This window comes from Diorhabda sublineata, chromosome 7 (genome assembly GCF_026230105.1).
Source record: "Diorhabda sublineata isolate icDioSubl1.1 chromosome 7, icDioSubl1.1, whole genome shotgun sequence".
In the NCBI taxonomy this organism is placed as follows: domain Eukaryota; kingdom Metazoa; phylum Arthropoda; class Insecta; order Coleoptera; family Chrysomelidae; genus Diorhabda; species Diorhabda sublineata.
The window spans coordinates 33,908,211-33,932,474 of record NC_079480.1 but is presented as its reverse complement, the minus strand read 5'-3'; the positions used below and the strand labels follow the sequence as shown (position 1 = coordinate 33,932,474).

The 24,264-nt window shown below is 29.4% G+C and overlaps 1 protein-coding gene across 2 annotated transcripts in view; it reads left to right on the top strand.

Annotated features, from left to right (window-relative positions):
* Window positions 1-1,470: 1,470 nt before the first annotated feature.
* The window catches only part of LOC130447164 (protein nubbin-like), a 53,927-nt gene continuing 31,133 nt past the window's right edge, over window positions 1,471-24,264 (top strand). For both annotated transcript variants that reach the window (XM_056783857.1, XM_056783856.1), the window contains exons 1-2: window positions 1,471-1,592; window positions 9,430-9,489. In XM_056783857.1, the coding sequence (XP_056639835.1) occupies window positions 1,487-1,592; window positions 9,430-9,489 (166 nt within the window). In that variant the 5' untranslated portion in view covers window positions 1,471-1,486. The remainder of the gene's footprint in view (window positions 1,593-9,429; window positions 9,490-24,264) is intronic.

Sequence of the window (24,264 nt, the reverse complement as noted above, 5' to 3'; positions counted from 1 at the left end):
TAACTGCAGGAATCAGTGTTTTTCTACAAACATAATAAAAAAATATATATATATATAAATAAGCTTATTTGAATCGAATTGAGTAAGATTTGCTTCAAATTATATAAGTTAAACTTCTTCTTTTCTAGAATTCTTTACGCCCTTTCGATCGTCAGAACATTGGAATTTTAGTTTTCGGTTTCCTTTTATACGTTTTTTTTTTTTTCATTATTTCCGATCATTTGCGATTTCCTTCATCTGTTGTATTGTTTTCCATTGTCTTCGTACCAGTTTACACATCTTTAAACTATTTCTTTTCAGATTGGTTCTTGTTTGAAATTCTCTAAAATTACCTCGTTTCTTCAGTTGCTTCATCTCTGTTGTTGTTTTCTTCATTGTCCAAGTTTCACCTCTACATATTAACGTAGGTACTCAGTTGTATATTTTTGTTTTTATATTTCCTTTTTACAAAAAAATTTACAACTATCTTTAATTGCATTTCTTGGTACTCTATTATAAGCTTAATCCAAATATCTATTCTTTCTTCTATTTTCTTAAATGTATCTGCTTTTATTACTATATTATCTGCATATACTAATCCGTCTATTTTCACCAATTCTAGGTTTTTGTAGCAAATCATTGTATCTTTGATTATTTTTATCAGTTCATCTATGATAACTTTAGATAGACTACCATCTCCCTCTTATATTTCATCGATTTTTCCCCGTACTTTCCCTCTTACGTTTCCTTATATTCCTTTTGTTATCTGAGGATTCGTATTTTCCTCTTACTATCCCATATCTATTGAGTCGAATGCAGTCTTCAAATCGATTAATCGAAGATCTTGATGGTATTACATCCAGTATTTAATCCTGACTTTGCACCGTCAGATTACTATTTATTCAGATGAATTTGATTCCGAAGCAGATGCTGGAAATGCAGTGCGACAATCGGAATTTTCTCAATCCAAACCTTGTATAGGTAGTTTTTCGAAATAATATCATTAATAATATTTCGGATGGCGTCGCTTATTCCATATTTTTAATGGTAAATTCGAAAGTCTGTTATAATTCTCCTGGCCTACGAAGAGCATTAGTTTTTGTCAGGTTTCGAACGCTAACATATGGGGGTGTGAGGGTGAATGCATTACTATCGAGTATATCCACTGTGGCCAGTGGGCATTCTGTCAGTCAATTTCGGGCGATCCTCGAATAAGGACCCTTCTCTAAAATAGAAATAAATAATGTTGATAACGAGTTTAATAATAATTTTTTTACCTATAATCGTAATAAGTGCCCTGGTATATTTGTTTATTGTACGCGGGATGTTAGTAATAATATAAATAGATTTATATATATAATAAATAAAAAAAAAGGTGGGATTTAACATGTGATGTTTAAACAAACACGTTATCAATTTGAAGAAACCTTTAATTATCTATATTATCGATACGCATATAGTGAATGAAGGAAATTTTAAATATTCAGTTATATTAATATACTTCAATATGACATCTCTGCTATCAACATTAAATAATAATATGCCGCATAGAAATTATTTCAATTATCCTAATTTTGATACGAACGTGTCTCATTTAATGACTCCTTACCCGGGTAAGTGTTTTTTTTTTTTTTACTATTTTCCGACTGTGCTTTATTTGATATTTTATTTTTAAATTGATTTCGATAAATGATTTCATCAAATTTTCCCGAAATCGTTTCTTATAAATAGTCGTAACAACGACAAACATAAACTGGAAAAAATAGTGTGAAGTAAAATACGAGGGGGGCTCCAGAAGTACCTGACCAAAAAAAAATTTCCATTTTTAGCTCTATGTACTTTTCTCAACATTGAGACAACAATGAGATCGAGGCTATTTTTATGATAAGAATCGTCAAAATATCTATTAACTGACGTTATCACCTCTCCATTGTTGGAAAATCTTTTACCATCGAGCTATTTTTTCAAATCTGGAACAGAAAATGATCCGAAGGGGTTAAATTTGACATGAGGTAGCATTCAGACTTTAAATCATTAATTTTGGCTATTGTACTAACGGATTTGTTACCTAGCGCGTTGTATTGATGAAACAACACTTTCTTCGGCCATTTTTCCTTGATTTCAAGATAGTTAACGAAAATTGTCCCACAAAACCAATGCCATGACCTTGCTTGCAGATGGGACGGTCTTTGTCTTCTTCAGAGCCGGTTCTTCCTTTTAAATCCATTGTTTTGATTGTTTTTTTGTTTTGAATGTGAAGTAATGGACCGACATTTCATCTTTGGTTATGAAACGTCGCAAAAATCGGCTTTATTTTTATGAAACATCGCCTCTATGGAAACATCTAAATTTCGCAAACGCGGCACCCATGTCCAAATTTTCAGTTAATAATTTTCAGTTTCCATGGCATGGGTAACGATCTAAAAATCTCCTAAATCATAAATTTTATCGAGTTAAGCAAATAGTACCTTTGTGTTAAAAATCTTTAGATTGTATAGGTCGTCCCTGTAAAAGTTTCGGATGGCTAACCATTGGGTATGAGCCGCCCCTGGCTTTCGGATAGTAGTGTAAAATTATTTATCTCGTCGAAATACGTGATAAATTCTTTGTAGATTGATATAGTTTTGTAAAATCGTTTCTGTATGATAAAATCGTTCTATTGGTTGATGGTTGACAAATAAAAGAAATTGCTAAGGGCAAGTTTTGTTCCATATCTTATTAATTGCAATTTCTGGCGATGATGGCTATAATTTGACGACAAAAAACATTCTCGATATATATATATATATATTGGAAAACCAATTATAGAACATATAAGTGCCTTCTTCTAGACCGTTAATTTTTTTCTATTGGTTTTAGACGCTTGCGTAAGAACTTGATAAATTTTTCTTAATGATTACTATTAATCAAAAATGTGTCAAATTTGGCTCTCTACGAGTATTAACTTTTTCTATTAAAATCGTTAAATTCAATCGTGAGACAAATAAACTATACTAGAAAAAAAAACGCGTCATACATTTCTATCAAATTTTTCTTTAATTTCAGCTAATAAAAATTTTAATATTTCATCTTTTTCAACTAACTGTAGCAACAAATACTATGTAAGCTCCATTAAAATATTTATTTCAACATCTTACATCTCTCAATATTGAGATTTTCTCTTTCAGATCATCAACAGCTTCATATTTATAATATATTCAAAACGAATAATTAATTACTACTGTCTTTTTATTGAAAATATTGTGAAAAATGTAAACAAATATGATAATACTTCACTTATAACTATGACGTTATAGTGGAGCTCAATTTAATACAGTATTTATTTGATTTAATAATAAATACAATCTTTGAAATACAATAAGAAACAATTAAATCATCTCAAGTTAAGAATCATTATTCTATAGAAATTACAAACTGTCTCTTCTGGTTTCGATAGCATTAGCGAGTTGTTAAAAACTTCTTAGTAGATCCATATGTACTCTAACAGTTCCAGGAAGCATATCTCAAGCATAATCAATAGTCAGTTAACCACATAACATGCTTACACGGTTGTATCTCTTCTGGTTTTTATTTATAACTTTCTATACAACATTCAATAGCATTAACGAGTTGCTAAAAACTTCTTAGTAGATCCATATGTACTTTAACAATTCTAAGAAGCATATTTCAAGCATAATCAATAGTCAGTTAACCACATAACATGCTTACACGGTTGTATTTCTTCTGGTTTTTATTTATAACTTTCTATACAACATTCAATAGCATTAACGAGTTGTTAAAAACTTCTTAGTAGATCCATATGTACTCTAACAGTTCCAGGAAGCATATCTCAAGCATAATCAATAGTCAGTTAACCACATAACATGCTTACACGGTTGTATCTCTTCTGGTTTTTATTTATAACTTTCTATACAACATTCAATAGCATTAACGAGTTGTTAAAAACTTCTTAGTAGATCCATATGTACTCTAACAGTTCCAGGAAGCATATCTCAAGCATAATCAATAGTCAGTTAACCACATAACATGCTTACACGGTTGTATCTCTTCTGGTTTTTATTTATAACTTTCTATACAACATTCAATAGCATTAACGAGTTGCTAAAAACTTCTTAGTAGATCCATATGTACTTTAACAATTCTAAGAAGCATATTTCAAGCATAATCAATAGTCAGTTAACCACATAACATGCTTACACGGTTGTATTTCTTCTGGTTTTTATTTATAACTTTCTATACAACATTCAATAGCATTAACGAGTTGTTAAAAACTTCTTAGTAGATCCATATGTACTCTAACAGTTCCAGGAAGCATATCTCAAGCATAATCAATAGTCAGTTAACCACATAACATGCTTACACGGTTGTATCTCTTCTGGTTTTTATTTATAACTTTCTATACAACATTCAATAGCATTAACGAGTTGTTAAAAACTTCTTAGTAGATCCATATGTACTCTAACAGTTCCAGGAAGCATATCTCAAGCATAATCAATAGTCAGTTAACCACATAACATGCTTACACGGTTGTATCTCTTCTGGTTTTTATTTATAACTTTCTATACAACATTCAATAGCATTAACGAGTTGCTAAAAATTTCTTAGTAGATCCATATGTACTTTAACAATTCTAAGAAGCATATTTCAAGCATAATCAATAGTCAGTTAACCACATAACATGCTTACACGGTTGTATTTCTTCTGGTTTTTATTTATAACTTTCTATACAACATTCAATAGCATTAACGAGTTGTTAAAAACTTCTAAGTAGATCCATATGTTCTCTAACAGTTCCAGGAAGCATATCTCAAGCATAATCAATAGTCAGTTAACCACATAACATGCTTACACGGTTGTATCTCTTCTGGTTTTTATTTATAACTTTCTATACAACATTCAATAGCATTAACGAGTTGCTAAAAACTTCTTAGTAGATCCATATGTACTCTAACAGTTCCAGGAAGCATATCTCAAGCATAATCAATAGTCAGTTAACCACATAACATGCTTACACGGTTGTATCTCTTCTGGTTTTTATTTATAACTTTCTATACAACATTCAATAGCATTAACGAGTTGTTAAAAACTTCTTAGTAGATCCATATGTACTCTAACAGTTCCAGGAAGCATATCTCAAGCATAATCAATAGTCAGTTAACCACATAACATGCTTACACGGTTGTATCTCTTCTGGTTTTTATTTATAACTTTCTATACAACATTCAATAGCATTAACGAGTTGTTAAAAACTTCTAAGTAGATCCATATGTTCTCTAATAGTTCCAGGAAGCATATCTCAAGCATAATCAATAGTCAGTTAACCACATAACATGCTTACACGGTTGTATCTCTTCTGGTTTTTATTTATAACTTTCTATACAACATTCAATAGCATTAACGAGTTGTTAAAAACTTCTAAGTAGATCCATATGTTCTCTAACAGTTCCAGGAAGCATATCTCAAGCATAATCAATAGTCAGTTAACCACATAACATGCTTACACGGTTGTATCTCTTCTGGTTTTTATTTATAACTTTCTATACAACATTCAATAGCATTAGCGAGTTGTTAAAAACTTCTTAGTAGATCCATATGTACTCTAACAGTTCCAGGAAGCATATCTCAAGCATAATCAATAGTCAGTTAACAACATAACATGCTTACACGGTTGTATCTCTTCTGGTTTTTATTTATAACTTTGTATACAACATTCAATAGTATTAACGAGTTGTTAAAAACTTCTAAGTAGATCCATATGTACTCTAACAGTTCCAGGAAGCATATCTCAAGCATAATCAATAGTCAGTTAACCACATAACATGCTTACACGGTTGTATCTCTTCTGGTTTTTATTTATAACTTTCTATACAACATTCAATAGCATTAACGAGTTGTTAAAAACTTCTTAGTAGATCCATATGTACTCTAACAGTTCCAGGAAGCATATCTCAAGCATAATCAATAGTCAGTTAACCACATAACATGCTTACACGGTTGTATCTCTTCTGGTTTTTATTTATAACTTTCTATACAACATTCAATAGCATTAACGAGTTGCTAAAAACTTCTTAGTAGATCCATATGTACTTTAACAATTCTAAGAAGCATATTTCAAGCATAATCAATAGTCAGTTAACCACATAACATGCTTACACGGTTGTATCTCTTCTGGTTTTTATTTATAACTTTCTATACAACATTCAATAGCATTAACGAGTTGTTAAAAACTTCTTAGTAGATCCATATGTACTCTAACAGTTCCAGGAAGCATATCTCAAGCATAATCAATAGTCAGTTAACAACATAACATGCTTACACGGTTGTATCTCTTCTGGTTTTTATTTATAACTTTCTATACAACATTCAATAGCATTAACGAGTTGTTAAAAACTTCTTAGTAGATCCATATGTACTCTAACAGTTCCAGGAAGCATATCTCAAGCATAATCAATAGTCAGTTAACCACATAACATGCTTACACGGTTGTATCTCTTCTGGTTTTTATTTATAACTTTGTATACAACATTCAATAGTATTAACGAGTTGTTAAAAACTTCTAAGTAGATCCATATGTACTCTAACAGTTCCAGGAAGCATATCTCAAGCATAATCAATAGTCAGTTAACCACATAACATGCTTACACGGTTGTATCTCTTCTGGTTTTTATTTATAACTTTGTATACAACATTCAATAGCATTAGCGAGTTGTTAAAAACTTCTTAGTAGATCCATATGTACTCTAACAGTTCCAGGAAGCATATCTCAAGCATAATCAATAGTCAGTTAACCACATAACATGCTTACACGGTTGTATCTCTTCTGGTTTTTATTTATAACTTTCTATACAACATTCAATAGCATTAACGAGTTGCTAAAAACTTCTTAGTAGATCCATATGTACTCTAACAGTTCTAGGAAGCATATCTCAAGCATAATCGATGGTCAGATAACAGCATAACATACGTACACGGTTGTCTCTACCAATTTTATCAGTTTCTACACAATATCCCTGGTACTAACTCTTAAAGAATCGTTGCATTCTCCAGCTGATCCCACAAATATGTCCCAAGGTTATTCAACAGGGTTCATATTAGGAAAGTAAGCAAGTCCAAACGAAGGATCTCTTCAGTTAAATTATTTTGTTGGGTCCACAGAGCTTCCACCTGCGTCTGAGCACCTTCCATTGGCTTCCTTATATTTCTAATTCACAAAAAAGTGAATGGTCGATTATTTTGATGCTGATATTGTTCTAGGATTTCAGATATTGGTGTTCATAATCTATCAAAAGGTGCTTAGATTCCTAAAGGATGTCTCACGTTTCTTTGATTCCTGGTATTTATAAAAATGACCATAACCGTTTCTAATTAGTTTCTCTACGACGAAAAACTAAAAGGATGCTAAACTTTAAAATCTATTTCTCTCCTAAAAACTTTGTTTTCGCCTCTATAATTTCTCCTGCTAATATTTTTTTTTAGAGTTTCAGCTCTATATTCTAGCTCAGTTACTTCTAGATCAATTACAACGCTGCCAGTTTTTTCAAAATTGAGTTATAAAGATATTTAAATAAGAGAAATTTTTAGGCTATATCTGAGTTTACGTAAATATTTCCGACTATCTACAGGGTGCTCTGAATAAAAGATAAATTTTCACTTTTTCTGCTCAGTTCTGTATATAGCAAAAAATGAAGTAACTGGCTTGGCAACAAGAAAACATAAAAATTTTAGGAAAAAGTTTATTTATTGGTTCAAGTTCCTCTAAATCGCCATGAACTAGACATTATCGGGAAATCTTTGACCTCCGAGTCTGGGAACAGAAAATAATCCGAGGGGTATAAATCTGGCGAAAAGGGTGCATGAAGTAGCAATTCAAACTGTAATTAATTAATTTTGAACATTGCAATAACGAATTTGTGATCTGTTTTCAGTTTCGACACTCTTTGAATTACAAGCTTCACCAAGATTTCCTTAATTTCTCCGGTGTGTTTACTTCTTGTATTCACATTTTATTGTGATATTAACGTTCGAAATGCTGATATCTTATATACACATATAAACCTTAATGTATTTTATTTATAAATGTGGAGACATAAGAGGAGCTTTTGCGGCCGAAATGTCCATCTAAAGTCGTCCTGGATAGTTTACTCCTTACGGCTCCCGTGGGAAAACTGACCCTACGCTATTATTTTTCACCCTTAGCTTCGGCTTTTGCATATATCCTTCTCTACGACTTTTTTTTTAACAGAAGTTGTAAATTTCACTTTACCGGTATTTTTGGCTTTAACATTAGAAGTAACGAGAAATATAAACCTAACACCAAATATTTATATATGTTTAGAAGTTGTGTAACTAGATTTCGTTCATTATTTTATTATTTATAACATTTTATTCGTATCACAGTGACTTTTCAAATTACAAACAGCAAATCAAACACAGTGATTTACCTTTCCATTCTATGAGAAAATATGCAATTTCCCCTTGAGAAAAAATCTGCAGTCACATACCTTCACAATAACTACTTCCCAGTACAATTAAAATCCTTCTCCGGCCGTATCGCTTCGATTACTCGACTCAACTGACTCAAGTCGCGCCGACGCACTCGTTTTATATGGTTAATGAAGGTTCTGGTCTAGACTCGAAACGCGTGGAAGATTCTATCGTCAAAAGTAATAGGATATTTCCGCTTTCTACTAAGAGATGGCGATACTGTCTTGTCAAGGCACGCGCTCGCTGCCCTTGAAATTACTTATAAACATAAAAAGATTTTAAAGTACGAGTATTTAAAAAATCCCTAGAGGAAGTTTTAAAAAACATTAATCTTTCTGTTACACATTGCGATTGCGGGCCTTATGGATACGGCCTAGGGATCGTAATCGGCCCGCGGGCCGTATCTTTGACATAACTGCTTTACACCCTTACCACGAGGACTTAATATTAATATTAAGAGCCCAAACTTTCAGGCATTTTTTTTTAGATACACATATAATATAAAATGTATAAAAATACAGAGTGAGTTTTATGTACGGAACGCCTCAAATTATCTAGGAAACGGCTTGTACGACGTTTATAATTTTTCGTGTTAATTATAATAATTAAATGTTTATTGACGAAAAATAATATAATAATAAAAGTGATTATTTTCTTCTTCTTTTGACAAGTCGTCATTAAATAAGCATATTTGAAAAGATCAAAACACGTGCATAGTAATTGGTTTTGAATATTTAAATAATCTGCGGTATATATCGAATGCATTTCTTGATGATAGCTATTCAAATATTCATCTTGCGTAGATTTTCATATTCTCCATACACATGCGATATCACGTAAAATATAGATTTATCCATTTCTTTACATGCAAATATCATAGGGATTCCGATCTCATTTAATATGAACAACTTACAAAACCGAAAAACTTCAATATACGCTAAAAAACGCTTTTTTTTTTGTTTGCAGCTGAACTACGGCCTAATACGAGGCTAGAAAAATCACCTCCTACGCCTGTTTCGCATAACGGTAAGTAAATGACGGATTTTAATAGTTATTTATGTCAGTAAAAAGTATCAGAATTGCACGCGACGTGAACCAGCCGAGTTTGACAACACGTCGAGTGCTATAAACACTTTTTTCGCTAGTTACATACAATATTTTTTCTACGTTCATGGAAAAAAAAACTATCGGTTAACAACTAGTTAGGAACTAGTAATTAGGAATAATCCAACAACAAAACATTATTTGTACTATTAATATCGAAAGTAAAAGGATTAATTTTCGCAATTTTCTACTTATTGATTGTTAACTTCTTTAAATGTGCTGATACTTTGTATCGGTACATTGTCATTTTCTTCGGCTTGAAATATTTGTTTTGCATCATTAATTGATACTGTCGACGATTTCCATCCTCGGTGTCGTTTGAGCTCTTGTACATCTGCTCTAGTATCTGCAAGATGTGATGCGGATCATCTCCTGAAGAAGTGATCCCAGGATTCTTTAAATTTATAATTTTTCCAACGGGATTTTAGCAAAAGTAATCACACCATAAGGACAGTGCACTTTTCATTTCTGTAATTGTTTACTTGAAATATGATTAGGCCGAAATTTTATGTAATCACGGTATATATCGATTAAATTTAATCCTTCTTCAACCTCATCTCTCAGTTTTGGAACGTGGTACAACTTTTATAATTAATATTGAACATATTTCTTACTTGTCTAAAAATTGCTTTTTTTTAATTGTGAACTTCCTTTTGAGACACCTTGTATATTGACGACAAAAGCAGTAGATGCGACTCCCGAGTTCAGGGAAGAACGTAGATTCCAGGAAATATGAGTAGAATACCAAAAAAATGGTTGCATTCCAGGAAATTTGGATTCTTCAAATTCAGAAATTTTTTAAAGGAATTTCAGCGAACGTGTTCATTTCGGTATTTGCTTACGTGGAATAAGATTAGGACGAAATTTTATGTAATCACGGTATATATCGATTAAATTTAATCCTTCTTCAACCTCATCTCTCAGTTTTGGAACGTGGTACAACTTTTATAATTAATATTGAACATATTTCTTACTTGTCTAAAAATTGCTTTTTTTTTAATTGTGATCTTCCTTTTGAGACACCTTGTATATTGACGACAAAAGCAGTAGATGCCATTCCAAGTTCAAAGAATAACGTAAATTCCAGGAACTATGAGTAGAATACCAAAAAAATGGTTGCATTCCAGGAAATTTGGATTCTTCAAATTCAGAAATTTTTTAAAGGAATTTCAGCGAACGTGTTCATTTCGGTATTTGCTTACGTGGAATAAGATTAGGACGAAATTTTATGTAATCACGGTATATATCGATTAAATTTAATCCTTCTTCAACCTCATCTCTCAGTTTTGGAACGTGGTACAACTTTTATAATTAATATTGAACATATTTCTTACTTGTCTAAAAATTGCTTTTTTTTAATTGTGAACTTCCTTTTGAGACACCTTGTATATTGACGACAAAAGCAGTAGATGCGACTCCCGAGTTCAGGGAAGAACGTAGATTCCAGGAAATATGAGTAGAATACCAAAAAAATGGTTGCATTCCAGGAAATTTGGATTCTTCAAATTCAGAAATTTTTTAAAGGAATTTCAGCGAACGTGTTCATTTCGGTATTTGCTTACGTGGAATAAGATTAGGACGAAATTTTATGTAATCACGGTATATATCGATTAAATTTAATCCTTCTTCAACCTCATCTCTCAGTTTTGGAACGTGGTACAACTTTTATAATTAATATTGAACATATTTCTTACTTGTCTAAAAATTGCTTTTTTTTAATTGTGAACTTCCTTTTGAGACACCTTGTATATTGACGACAAAAGCAGTAGATGCGACTCCCGAGTTCAGGGAAGAACGTAGATTCCAGGAAATATGAGTAGAATACCAAAAAAATGGTTGCATTCCAGGAAATTTGGATTCTTCAAATTCAGAAATTTTTTAAAGGAATTTCAGCGAACGTGTTCATTTCGGTATTTGCTTACGTGGAATAAGATTAGGACGAAATTTTATGTAATCACGGTATATATCGATTAAATTTAATCCTTCTTCAACCTCATCTCTCAGTTTTGGAACGTGGTACAACTTTTATAATTAATATTGAACATATTTCTTACTTGTCTAAAAATTGCTTTTTTTTAATTGTGAACTTCCTTTTGAGACACCTTGTATATTGACGACAAAAGCAGTAGATGCGACTCCCGAGTTCAGGGAAGAACGTAGATTCCAGGAAATATGAGTAGAATACCAAAAAAATGGTTGCATTCCAGGAAATTTGGATTCTTCAAATTCAGAAATTTTTTAAAGGAATTTCAGCGAACGTGTTCATTTCGGTATTTGCTTACGTGGAATAAGATTAGGACGAAATTTTATGTAATCACGGTATATATCGATTAAATTTAATCCTTCTTCAACCTCATCTCTCAGTTTTGGAACGTGGTACAACTTTTATAATTAATATTGAACATATTTCTTACTTGTCTAAAAATTGCTTTTTTTTAATTGTGAACTTCCTTTTGAGACACCTTGTATATTGACGACAAAAGCAGTAGATGCCATTCCAAGTTCAAAGAATAACGTAAATTCCAGGAACTATGAGTAGAATACCAAAAAAATGGTTGCATTCCAGGAAATTTGGATTCTTCAAATTCAGAAATTTTTTAAAGGAATTTCAGCGAACGTGTTCATTTCGGTATTTGCTTACGTGGAATAAGATTAGGACGAAATTTTATGTAATCACGGTATATATCGATTAAATTTAATCCTTCTTCAACCTCATCTCTCAGTTTTGGAACGTGGTACAACTTTTATAATTAATATTGAACATATTTCTTACTTGTCTAAAAATTGCTTTTTTTTAATTGTGATCTTCCTTTTGAGACACCTTGTATATTGACGACAAAAGCAGTAGATGCCATTCCAAGTTCAAAGAATAACGTAAATTCCAGGAACTATGAGTAGAATACCAAAAAAATGGTTGCATTCCAGGAAATTTGGATTCTTCAAATTCAGAAATTTTTTAAAGGAATTTCAGCGAACGTGTTCATTTCGGTATTTGCTTACGTGGAATAAGATTAGGACGAAATTTTATGTAATCACGGTATATATCGATTAAATTTAATCCTTCTTCAACCTCATCTCTCAGTTTTGGAACGTGGTACAACTTTTATAATTAATATTGAACATATTTCTTACTTGTCTAAAAATTGCTTTTTTTTTAATTGTGATCTTCCTTTTGAGACACCTTGTATATTGACGACAAAAGCAGTAGATGCCATTCCAAGTTCAAAGAATAACGTAAATTCCAGGAACTATGAGTAGAATACCAAAAAAATGGTTGCATTCCAGGAAATTTGGATTCTTCAAATTCAGAAATTTTTTAAAGGAATTTCAGCGAACGTGTTCATTTCGGTATTTGCTTACGTGGAATAAGATTAGGACGAAATTTTATGTAATCACGGTATATATCGATTAAATTTAATCCTTCTTCAACCTCATCTCTCAGTTTTGGAACGTGGTACAACTTTTATAATTAATATTGAACATATTTCTTACTTGTCTAAAAATTGCTTTTTTTTAATTGTGATCTTCCTTTTGAGACACCTTGTATATTGACGACAAAAGCAGTAGATGCCATTCCAAGTTCAAAGAATAACGTAAATTCCAGGAACTATGAGTAGAATACCAAAAAAATGGTTGCATTCCAGGAAATTTGGATTCTTCAAATTCAGAAATTTTTTAAAGGAATTTCAGCGAACGTGTTCATTTCGGTATTTGCTTACGTGGAATAAGATTAGGACGAAATTTTATGTAATCACGGTATATATCGATTAAATTTAATCCTTCTTCAACCTCATCTCTCAGTTTTGGAACGTGGTACAACTTTTATAATTAATATTGAACATATTTCTTACTTGTCTAAAAATTGCTTTTTTTTAATTGTGAACTTCCTTTTGAGACACCTTGTATATTGACGACAAAAGCAGTAGATGCGACTCCCGAGTTCAGGGAAGAACGTAGATTCCAGGAAATATGAGTAGAATACCAAAAAAATGGTTGCATTCCAGGAAATTTGGATTCTTCAAATTCAGAAATTTTTTAAAGGAATTTCAGCGAACGTGTTCATTTCGGTATTTGCTTACGTGGAATAAGATTAGGACGAAATTTTATGTAATCACGGTATATATCGATTAAATTTAATCCTTCTTCAACCTCATCTCTCAGTTTTGGAACGTGGTACAACTTTTATAATTAATATTGAACATATTTCTTACTTGTCTAAAAATTGCTTTTTTTTAATTGTGAACTTCCTTTTGAGACACCTTGTATATTGACGACAAAAGCAGTAGATGCGACTCCCGAGTTCAGGGAAGAACGTAGATTCCAGGAAATATGAGTAGAATACCAAAAAAATGGTTGCATTCCAGAAAATTTGCAATTGAAATCGATTTTGATCAGATTAACGTCAATTTTTGATATTTTCAATCATAATATTTATACTATTTTCATTTTATAGAAAATATAATAAAGAATGATACAGAAATCGATTTTAATATGAAATGTGTTATTTGTATTATTATTTAGTCAGTGCCGTTTCTTTTGGTTTTGTTTTGAGCCATACATTAGTGGCACCTACAAAAATAATTACGGAAAATTAGGTTGATGTAGCGCGTGAAAATTTTTAATTAAAAAGTAGCCTAAGTGAAGTGGTAATGGTGAAAGATGGATCTTTCTTTGTCTCCGTGATGTATAATTTTGTAATTTTTAACTGTGCTCCGGCGACCACCACTTTCTGTTAATGCTACATAATAAGGTTTCTGTTTTTAATGACATTCAATTTTATCGTTATAATGACGTTAGTTTGTATATTTTCGCACAACAGGATCTTATTCACAAACAACAAAAATCATATACGAGGGTTACCGCAAGAATTAGAAGAAATCATTTAGTACCAATTCGATGTTTTCACTATTCAAAAACGTTTTGTTTGATATGATGCGTGGGGATTCCTGTTTTTTTCTGGCAACCAAATGCTGGTACTACGTTGCTCTAATGGAACGCTGACAACATGACCAGTTATTCCGAAAAAACGGGAGGCCATTTGCTTCTAAGTGCTTCGCGGATTTAGCTCGGTCTTGATTCATAATCATAGATCCATCCATGTCACAATCGTTTTTACAGCAAAATTTTCATTCCATATTGAATGTATACGAATGAAACCAATGACCAGGAACTAGTATAAGACCAATTTTGGACAACCTTGGGTACAATGTAAAATTTGACGTTTCCATATCAGCGCTGCCATATCTCAAAATTTAAGTAGCAACCTTCGTACATACTTACAATTTATTTTTACCATTTTCCGTACAAAAATCTATTATTATAAAGTCTCGGGATCTAGCAGTCCAATATGTATCCCAAACCATCTTTCACCAAACTGATTATTCAGCCGATCAGTAATCCTTCGTGAAGAATGAGCAGGCAGCAGTTTTGCTAAAAGAAATGAGTTTGTCAACCACCCATTTAAAAGGAAAAATGAAAATTCAGAATATTGCTCTAGCTACTAATATCTTGGAATGAAACCTTGCATGATTAAAGACTTTAATCTTCAAGAAATAAAACATTTTTTGGCATTAGAAGAAACGAAAAATCTATAAAACCTTTGGTTAGAATCATAATATACATTCTAGTGGTGCAAAACTAAAAAATAGACATGTTGGAAGCTAAGAAAACAGATTTCTTGAAATATCTAAAATGAAAAGGATCTTGAAATATGAAAGATAAACAACTGTTCTGATTAGAGCTGCTGAAGAAACCCATCTAGTGGAAGCCATGAAGGCTAGTGCGCTTGTGGAGAAAAGAAATAGCCTTGTCAATGTTAGTGGAAGATCAATTAGGTAGAAAAGGAAGAGATAAAAGTCAAAGTCATAAAAGTAGTAGATGGGGTACTTTTAGGATCTACAAATAAATATTAAATTCAGTCCAAGAGATGTACAAACATCCATATATATAATCGCTGATTATAATATTGTATATTGGTCAAATATGTCAAAAGTTTTTTCTAATATCTTCATTTTCTTACGATCATTTGTTACTTTTTCATACTTGTCAATATTTTCTCATTCTACGTATCTAATTGATTCTGATTAATGTCAACCAGTGCCAATGTTTTATGTCTAATCGGCTCTGTTCCCTTCGTCGAAACCCTATCGATTCAAACCAAGCTGTTGGGCGATTTAAAACAGCAACAAAAGACTTTAAATTGTAATCCATCGTAAAATGGCGTGCGCCTAGACCTTTTCAAAAAGAGTTATATATATATATGTACGCGTTATACGGGGTTAATATGGTTTTTCCATTGGTTGACAAGTCGACATAACAAAGCGGTTACCTTTAACAGATTAGGGTTACTGTTCAACAACAATGTCTAACACGAGGCTATTCAAAGAGATCATCAATCTTGAGATGACGTGGCGGTTTTTCGAAAATTTAGCAAGCCTCGCATTATACACGCGCTCATAGCATTCATTATCATCGCATTAAAAGATCCGACAGTCAATAGATAAGAGATAGATGATTTTTTTTTCAATACTGTGGTAGTTTCTTGTAATGGAAAATGGATTTATCCAACTTAAAAATGGTTAGATAAAGGACAGTTACTACAAACACAAAAATCGAAAATAGAGATCGATTCGAGCGGAAAGTCTTGTTGTGAATCTGATGAAATTAGGAAGCGAATGCTCGAAATGCCACCATAAACCAATAGATAAAATCATGGCGTGTGAAACACAAGCAAAAATAAACACTTTTGTACGATCTGCCTCAAAATTTGAAACCACCCCTTTTCTTTGGGAATTTCTGTTCTAAATTTCTCAATAAATTGTATTTTTTTGGAGTAATTGGCAGATATTTCATGGGAGTAGGGAAGTTGTGATGATAAATAGCTTGGAGTTCGATCCTGACCCTTAGGAGATGACATGTTGTGAATGAGGAAAAGGAGTTTACCATTTGCTGAAACACTGAAAGTTCTACCAGATTGGAAATTGAAGACGAATGATATGTTATAATGTAGATCACAAATAAATTTATTCTTCAGTCGTCCACTTCTGGATATAGATCACTCAATGAATCGTGTGACTGACACAAAGATGTCGCTGCCATACTTTCATGAAGTACCGACTTTTAAAAGATTAAATGTTAAATTTCAGGACATTTCGATTAGTCAGAAAAAAGCGACAGCCATTTAAGTGAAACTACTTTTGTTTTTCTGTACCAATGGCTTCCAAAGTATTATCCGGACTCTACTTAATCGAAAAGAACCATTGGTTATTGGTTTATTGAATTTAAACGTGTTCGTACAGATACCGACGATGCTGAATGCTCTGGTCGCTCAATTAAAGTAGTTACTCCATAAATTGGTTATAAATAATCGTCAGTTGAAATAGTGTGTTCATAATTATGCGTGAATATTTGACCTTGAGAAATATTTTTTCAAAATGGGTGCCGCGTTTACTCATACTCGATGATTTAGAGCAATTTTTGGTGATGTAAGTACAAAATCAGATTTTTTGCATTGTTGTGTGTCAATCACTTCACTCCGGAATCAAAACGATTATCTTCTGAGTGGACTGCAGTCGGTATACATCCGAAGCCTTCAATGACTACTGATTTAAAAAAAAAAAGCTCAAATGAAGAAGAAGTTGTTGAAACTGAAACCGATTTTGAGACAAATCCACAAGCATGGCATCTAGAAGTTGTAGAAAAGCGTTGAAATGTTTGCATTGCTCTTGAGTATATTCTAAGAAAGACTAAAATGTTGTTATGAGTAGATTGATGATGCAAAAATTCGATTGGGCATTCAAAAGGAACCATTGGAGTCATCTATTATGAAGATTATAGAGAGATATATAGAGAACGATATTTGGACCTGCTGTATAATTTTTACAAGAAGATATCAGGATTTCAGGATATCACGTACATAGAGTATTTTAAAAATTACATGAAAATAAAATAATCGTTGATAATTAAAAAAGGACTTTTCATATTAGTTTTCTTGCTTTGAATTTGTACTATTGTTTGTTTACCAATTTTTCCTAAGATTTGTATTAAGGTTCAGAGATGAATGGCAACTTTTCCGTGCAAATTTTCCAATTCGCATCGCGATAAATTTAGATGTAACGAGTTTTTTATGTATTAGAAGGATTTTTTCTATTTTTTTGTAATCAACAAACAGTTATTAAGACATAATTCCTAGAATAATCAATTTAGTCATATTTAACGAAGTCTTGCGTATCAAAATCTTTTCATAAAGGTAAATAATGAATCTAAAAATGTGAAAATATACAGAGTGTCCTAATTAAAACACGTATATATTTATCGATTTATCGATCTCTAATCTGATTTTACAGTAGATTAAGAAAGAGGAAGTAAGTTTAGAATTAGAATGAATCGGGGCTTAACCCTAAGGAAACATTAGGCGTCTAAAAACCCTAAGTACGGTAACCCTTTTTAATAAAGAATATGTCACGTGCCGAGGGTTAAGAAGCACGTGTCGTCGTTTGGTGAATTATCCGACATAATAATACACACATTTTTATTTATGGAAGACGATAAATTCGACACAAATATAGAAAAAATCATTAGACATTCAAAATATATTTATTGTCTCGATTTTAGATATTATCTGATAGTAAATCTGTTTAAAATAACAGGTGAGGATTGACCTTTCAATCTATTTCGATGTTTATCTAAATATGAATTGACTTTGATATGATTATATTAGTTTATAGATTACGTACAACATGAATATCCACTTGAAAATCGGTTTTAACCACAAGAAATCTTGTGTCCTTCAATCTTTCATCAATTTAATTATTCGTAGATGGTCCAAATTTGAAAACGAAGTATAAAAATTGATTAATTTTTGTGCTATAATAGCATTCAAATGAAGAGCTACAGCACAATTAATAATGGAATATCTTGAGGAAACTGTCTTAAGCAAAAATAGAAATAAGTCAAAACGTTAATTTTTAACTGATTATTTAACTAATGTTCTATAAAAAATAAACTCAAACTCGAGACTATTTATCGAGGTAAATATAAAAATGGGTCTAAGAAGTGAAAATTTGAAAAAATTCAAATGAATAAAACAGAAATAGCATAAAAAAAGGTCTAAGAAGTGAAAATTTGAAAAAATTCAAATGTAAAAACAGAAATAGCATAAAAAAAGGTCTAAGAAGTAGAAATTTGGAAAAATTCAAAAGAAAAAAACAGAAATAGCATAAAAAAAGGTCTAAGAAGTGAAAATTTGGAAAAATTCAAATGTAAAAACAGAAATAGCATAAAAAAAGTCTAAGAAGTGAAAATTTGAAAAAATTAAAATGTAAAAACAGAAATAGCATAAAAAAAGTCTAAGAAGTGAAAATTTGAAAAAATTAAAATGTAAAAACAGAAATAGCATAAAAAAAGGTCTAAGAAGTGAAAATTTGAAAAAATTCAAATAAAAAAAAACAGAAATAGCATAAAAAAAAGGTCTAAGAAGGGAAAATTTGAAAAAATTCAAATGAAAAAAACAGAAATAGCATAAAAAAAGGTCTAAGAAGTGAAAATTTGAAAAAATTCAAATGTAAAAACAGAAATAGCATAAAAAAAGGTCTAAGAAGGGAAATTTTGAAAAAATTCAAATGAAAAAAACAGAAATAGCATAAAAAAAGGTCTAAGAAGTGAAAATTTGAAAAAATTCAAATAAAAAAAACAGAAATAGCATAAAAAAAAAGTCTAAAAAGTGAAAATTTGAAAAAATTCAAATGTAAAAACAGAAATAGCATAAAAAAAGGTCTAAGAAGTGAAAATTTTAAAAAATTAAAATGTGAAAAACAGAAATAGCATAAAAAAGGTCTAAGAAGGGAAAATTTGAAAAAATTCGAATGAAAAAAACAGAAATAGCATAAAAAAAGGTCTAAGAAGTGAAAATTTTAAAAAATTAAAATGTAAAAAACAGAAATAGCATAAAAAAAGTCTAAGAAGTGAAAATTTTAAAAAATTCAAATGTGAAAACAGAAATAGCATAAAAAAAGGTCTAAGAAGGAAAAATTTGGAAAAATTCAAATGTAAAAACAGAAATAGCATAAAAAAAGTCTAAGAAAAGAAAATTTTGAAAAATTAAAATGTAAAAAACAGAAATAGCATAAAAAAGGTCTAAGAAGTGAAAATTTGAAAAAATTCAAATGAATAAAACAGAAATAGCATAAAAAAAGGTCTAAGAAGTGAAAATTTGAAAAAATTCAAATGTAAAAACAGAAATAGCATAAAAAAAAGGTCTCAGAAGTGAAAATTTGAAAAAATTCAAATGTAAAAACAGAAATAGCATAAAAAAAGGTCTAAGAAGGGAAAATTTGAAAAAATTCAAATGTAAAAACAGAAATAGCATAAAAAAAGGTCTAAGAAGTGAAAATTTGAAAAAATTCAAATGTAAAAACAGAAATAGCATAAAAAAAGGTCTAAGAAGGGAAAATTTGAAAAAATTCAAATAAAAAAACAGAAATAGCATAAAAAAAGGTCTAAGAAGTGAAAATTTGAAAAAATTCAAATGTAAAAACAGAAATAGCATAAAAAAAGGTCTAAGAAGTGAAAATTTTAAAAAATTAAAATGTAAAAAACAGAAATAGCATAAAAAAGGTCTAAGAAGGGAAAATTTGAAAAAATTCAAATGAAAAAAACAGAAATAGCATAAAAAAAGGTCTAAGAAGTGAAAATTTTAAAAAATTAAAATGTAAAAAACAGAAATAGCATAAAAAAAGTCTAAGAAGTGAAAATTTTAAAAAATTCAAATGTGAAAACAGAAATAGCATAAAAAAAGGTCTAAGAAGGAAAAATTTGGAAAAATTCAAATGTAAAAACAGAAATAGCATAAAAAAAGTCTAAGAAAAGAAAATTTTGAAAAATTAAAATGTAAAAAACAGAAATAGCATAAAAAAAGGTCTAAGAAGTGAAAATTTGAAAAAATTCAAATGTAAAAACAGAAATAGCATAAAAAAAGGTCTAAGAAGGGAAAATTTGAAAAAATTCAAATGTAAAAACAGAAATAGCATAAAAAAAGGTCTAAGAAGGGAAAATTTGAAAAAATTCAAATGAAAAAAACAGAAATAGCATAAAAAAAGGTCTAAGAAGGGAAAATTTGAAAAAATTCAAATGTAAAAACAGAAATAGCATAAAAAAAGGTCTAAGAAGGGAAAATTTGAAAAAATTCAAATAAAAAAACAGAAATAGCATAAAAAAAGGTCTAAGAAGTGAAAATTTGAAAAAATTCAAATGTAAAAACAGAAATAGCATAAAAAAAGGTCTAAGAAGTGAAAATTTGAAAAAATTCAAATGTAAAAACAGAAATAGCATAAAAAAAGGTCTAAGAAGGGAAAATTTGAAAAAATTCAAATAAAAAAACAGAAATAGCATAAAAAAAGGTCTAAGAAGTGAAAATTTGAAAAAATTCAAATGTGAAAACAGAAATAGCATAAAAAAAGGTCTAAGAAGGGAAAATTTGAAAAAATTCAAATAAAAAAAACAGAAATAGCATAAAAAAAGGTCTAAGAAGTGAAAATTTGAAAAAATTCAAATGTAAAAACAGAAATAGCATAAAAAAAGGTCTAAGAAGTGAAAATTTGAAAAAATTCAAATAAAAAAAAACAGAAATAGCATAAAAAAAAGGTCTAAGAAGGGAAAATTTGAAAAAATTCAAATGAAAAAAACAGAAATAGCATAAAAAAAGGTCTAAGAAGTGAAAATTTGAAAAAATTCAAATGTAAAAACAGAAATAGCATAAAAAAAGGTCTAAGAAGGGAAATTTTGAAAAAATTCAAATGAAAAAAACAGAAATAGCATAAAAAAAGGTCTAAGAAGTGAAAATTTGAAAAAATTCAAATAAAAAAAACAGAAATAGCATAAAAAAAAAGTCTAAAAAGTGAAAATTTGAAAAAATTCAAATGTAAAAACAGAAATAGCATAAAAAAAGGTCTAAGAAGTGAAAATTTTAAAAAATTAAAATGTAAAAAACAGAAATAGCATAAAAAAGGTCTAAGAAGGGAAAATTTGAAAAAATTCGAATGAAAAAAACAGAAATAGCATAAAAAAAGGTCTAAGAAGTGAAAATTTTAAAAAATTAAAATGTAAAAAACAGAAATAGCATAAAAAAAGTCTAAGAAGTGAAAATTTTAAAAAATTCAAATGTGAAAACAGAAATAGCATAAAAAAAGGTCTAAGAAGGAAAAATTTGGAAAAATTCAAATGTAAAAACAGAAATAGCATAAAAAAAGTCTAAGAAAAGAAAATTTTGAAAAATTAAAATGTAAAAAACAGAAATAGCATAAAAAAGGTCTAAGAAGTGAAAATTTGAAAAAATTCAAATGAATAAAACAGAAATAGCATAAAAAAAGGTCTAAGAAGTGAAAATTTGAAAAAATTCAAATGTAAAAACAGAAATAGCATAAAAAAAAGGTCTCAGAAGTGAAAATTTGAAAAAATTCAAATGTAAAAACAGAAATAGCATAAAAAAAGGTCTAAGAAGGGAAAATTTGAAAAAATTCAAATGTAAAAACAGAAATAGCATAAAAAAAGGTCTAAGAAGTGAAAATTTGAAAAAATTCAAATGTAAAAACAGAAATAGCATAAAAAAAGGTCTAAGAAGGGAAAATTTGAAAAAATTCAAATAAAAAAACAGAAATAGCATAAAAAAAGGTCTAAGAAGTGAAAATTTGAAAAAATTCAAATGTAAAAACAGAAATAGCATAAAAAAAGGTCTAAGAAGTGAAAATTTTAAAAAATTAAAATGTAAAAAACAGAAATAGCATAAAAAAGGTCTAAGAAGGGAAAATTTGAAAAAATTCAAATGAAAAAAACAGAAATAGCATAAAAAAAGGTCTAAGAAGTGAAAATTTTAAAAAATTAAAATGTAAAAAACAGAAATAGCATAAAAAAAGTCTAAGAAGTGAAAATTTTAAAAAATTCAAATGTGAAAACAGAAATAGCATAAAAAAAGGTCTAAGAAGGAAAAATTTGGAAAAATTCAAATGTAAAAACAGAAATAGCATAAAAAAAGTCTAAGAAAAGAAAATTTTGAAAAATTAAAATGTAAAAAACAGAAATAGCATAAAAAAAGGTCTAAGAAGTGAAAATTTGAAAAAATTCAAATGTAAAAACAGAAATAGCATAAAAAAAGGTCTAAGAAGGGAAAATTTGAAAAAATTCAAATGTAAAAACAGAAATAGCATAAAAAAAGGTCTAAGAAGGGAAAATTTGAAAAAATTCAAATGAAAAAAACAGAAATAGCATAAAAAAAGGTCTAAGAAGGGAAAATTTGAAAAAATTCAAATGTAAAAACAGAAATAGCATAAAAAAAGGTCTAAGAAGGGAAAATTTGAAAAAATTCAAATAAAAAAACAGAAATAGCATAAAAAAAGGTCTAAGAAGTGAAAATTTGAAAAAATTCAAATGTAAAAACAGAAATAGCATAAAAAAAGGTCTAAGAAGTGAAAATTTGAAAAAATTCAAATGTAAAAACAGAAATAGCATAAAAAAAGGTCTAAGAAGGGAAAATTTGAAAAAATTCAAATAAAAAAACAGAAATAGCATAAAAAAAGGTCTAAGAAGTGAAAATTTGAAAAAATTCAAATGTGAAAACAGAAATAGCATAAAAAAAGGTCTAAGAAGGGAAAATTTGAAAAAATTCAAATAAAAAAAACAGAAATAGCATAAAAAAAGGTCTAAGAAGTGAAAATTTGAAAAAATTCAAATGTAAAAACAGAAATAGCATAAAAAAAGGTCTAAGAAGTGAAAATTTTAAAAAATTAAAATGTAAAAAACAGAAATAGCATAAAAAAGGTCTAAGAAGGGAAAATTTGAAAAAATTCAAATGAAAAAAACAGAAATAGCATAAAAAAAGGTCTAAGAAGTGAAAATTTTAAAAAATTAAAATGTAAAAAACAGAAATAGCATAAAGAAAGTCTAAGAAGTGAAAATTTTAAAAAATTCAAATGTGAAAACAGAAATAGCATAAAAAAAGGTCTAAGAAGGAAAAATTTGGAAAAATTCAAATGTAAAAACAGAAATAGCATAAAAAAAGTCTAAGAAAAGAAAATTTTGAAAAATTAAAATGTAAAAAACAGAAATAGCATAAAAAAAGGTCTAAGAAGTGAAAATTTGAAAAAATTCAAATGTAAAAACAGAAATAGCATAAAAAAAGGTCTAAGAAGGGAAAATTTGAAAAAATTCAAATGTAAAAACAGAAATAGCATAAAAAAAGGTCTAAGAAGGGAAAATTTGAAAAAATTCAAATGAAAAAAACAGAAATAGCATAAAAAAAGGTCTAAGAAGGGAAAATTTGAAAAAATTCAAATAAAAAAAAACAGAAATAGCATAAAAAAAGGTCTAAGAGGTGAAAATTTGAAAAAATTCAAATGTAAAAACAGAAATAGCATAAAAAAAGGTCTAAGAAGGGAAAATTTGAAAAAATTCAAATAAAAAAACAGAAATAGCATAAAAAAAGGTCTAAGAAGTGAAAATTTGAAAAAATTCAAATAAAAAAAACAGAAATAGCATAAAAAAAGGTCTAAAAAGTGAAAATTTGAAAAAATTCAAATCATATTGTCGAATGTCGAATACTTTCGAACCTTCTACGAAGTTCATCACGTTCTTTTAGAACACGTCGGCCATTATAGTTTTGTTTTACACCATTATGGATCTTGAATAACGCATTAACAAAAATTTTCT